The sequence below is a fragment of the Naegleria gruberi genome (genome assembly GCF_000004985.1).
Source record: "Naegleria gruberi genomic scaffold NAEGRscaffold_1108, whole genome shotgun sequence".
In the NCBI taxonomy this organism is placed as follows: Eukaryota; Heterolobosea; class Eutetramitea; order Acrasida; family Naegleriidae; genus Naegleria; species Naegleria gruberi.
Genome location: NW_003162729.1, coordinates 1 through 1,351, shown reverse-complemented (window position 1 = coordinate 1,351; position 1,351 = coordinate 1). Strand labels below are relative to the sequence as shown.

The following is a 1,351-nucleotide window of genomic DNA, read 5'->3' as shown; positions in this document are numbered from 1 at the left end:
TCTGTGATGGAATTTGTGAGGAAGGGATGTAGTGAGACATTTGTGGATTCAGCTTGTGAATGTGCTTCAATGACTTGTTGTATTTGGGTATTCACCTATTACAAGGTTAATGTGACTGGTTATTTGAGGCAGAAAGTTGCAACTTTGGAAGAAACCAGTAAGAAACTAGAGTCAGCTCTAGAATCAAAAAGTACATTTTTGTCTCACATTTCACATGAATTTAGGTGCCCATTGCTGTCGTCATTGGGAAGTTTGGAATTATTGAAAGAAACAAATATGAGTGACAAGCAAAATCGACTGGTTGACATGATTATTTCATCCAACAATATTTTGCTAATGCTCATTGAGGAAGTGTTACAATTGATGAAAATTGAATTCAATTCAAAGAATGACAAACGAGATGAGTATTTAAAAACATTCAATTTGGGAGAATGTCTAAAATCCCTTAAAGATGTCATTTCTGGTTATTCGAATCATTTTTCAGTCAAGTTGGAATTTGACTATTCTCAAGTTGAAAATCTAATTATTGAATCAAATCCATCAAGTTTACATCAAATTTTATCTAACTTACTAACTAATGCAGTTAAAGCCTCAAGTAAGAATAACACTGTCGAATTGGAAGCCAAAATTATAGAGACAATCCAAGAGGAATCAGCAGAATTCGCTAGAGTTGAATTTAAAATCAAGGATCATGGGTATGTTGTGGAATTTTATTTCTCATCTAATATGAAAACAGATGTGGCATTCCAGAATCAAATATTAAGGAAATTTTCGAGCCATTTATTCAATTACACAATGTGAACGAATCTCACGTTCCATCATCAGGATTGGGCTTAACTACTGTCTTACAATTTATTAAACAAATGGATGGAACTATAGATGTGGAATCTGAACTAGAAAAAGGAAGTACATTTATTGTCACACTACCTTTCAAAATAATGAAAAAGGCGGAATTTTCTGATTGGGATAATAGTGGAGCCAAGATGAATTTTTCAATTCAACAGAGATACCTTTCTCTTTTATCAAATGTTCATGAAATGAGTGAAGAATCTGCTGCTACCAATTCTCCAGAAGTTTATTCAAAGATTATTCTGGCAGAAGATAATGCTATCAATAGAAAAGTCATCCTCAAACTCATTGAAAGTATTACAGGATATACAGCTGATTTTGTCTCAGATGGAAAGGAATTAGTTAAAAATTTTGACATTCGACGCCATAGGTTGGTGATTACAGATCTTAACATGCCAAACATGGATGGTATTGAGGCAGCTAAAGAGTTGAAGCGTTTGTATGGAAATTCTGTCAAAATTATTATCCTCACTGGTAATTCAGCTGTCAATGTGGAATCTCT

The 1,351-nt window shown here is 33.5% G+C and overlaps 1 protein-coding gene across 1 annotated transcript; it reads left to right on the top strand.

Annotated features, from left to right (window-relative positions):
- Nucleotides 1-6: 6 nt before the first annotated feature.
- On the top strand, nucleotides 7-1,340 carry NAEGRDRAFT_77069 (uncharacterized protein; the record flags this gene model as incomplete). Its single annotated transcript, XM_002667975.1, has 2 exons — nucleotides 7-695; nucleotides 737-1,340. Coding segments are annotated over 2 exons (1,293 nt in total), but the record flags the coding sequence as incomplete, so codon positions are not given.
- Nucleotides 1,341-1,351: the final 11 nt, after the last annotated feature.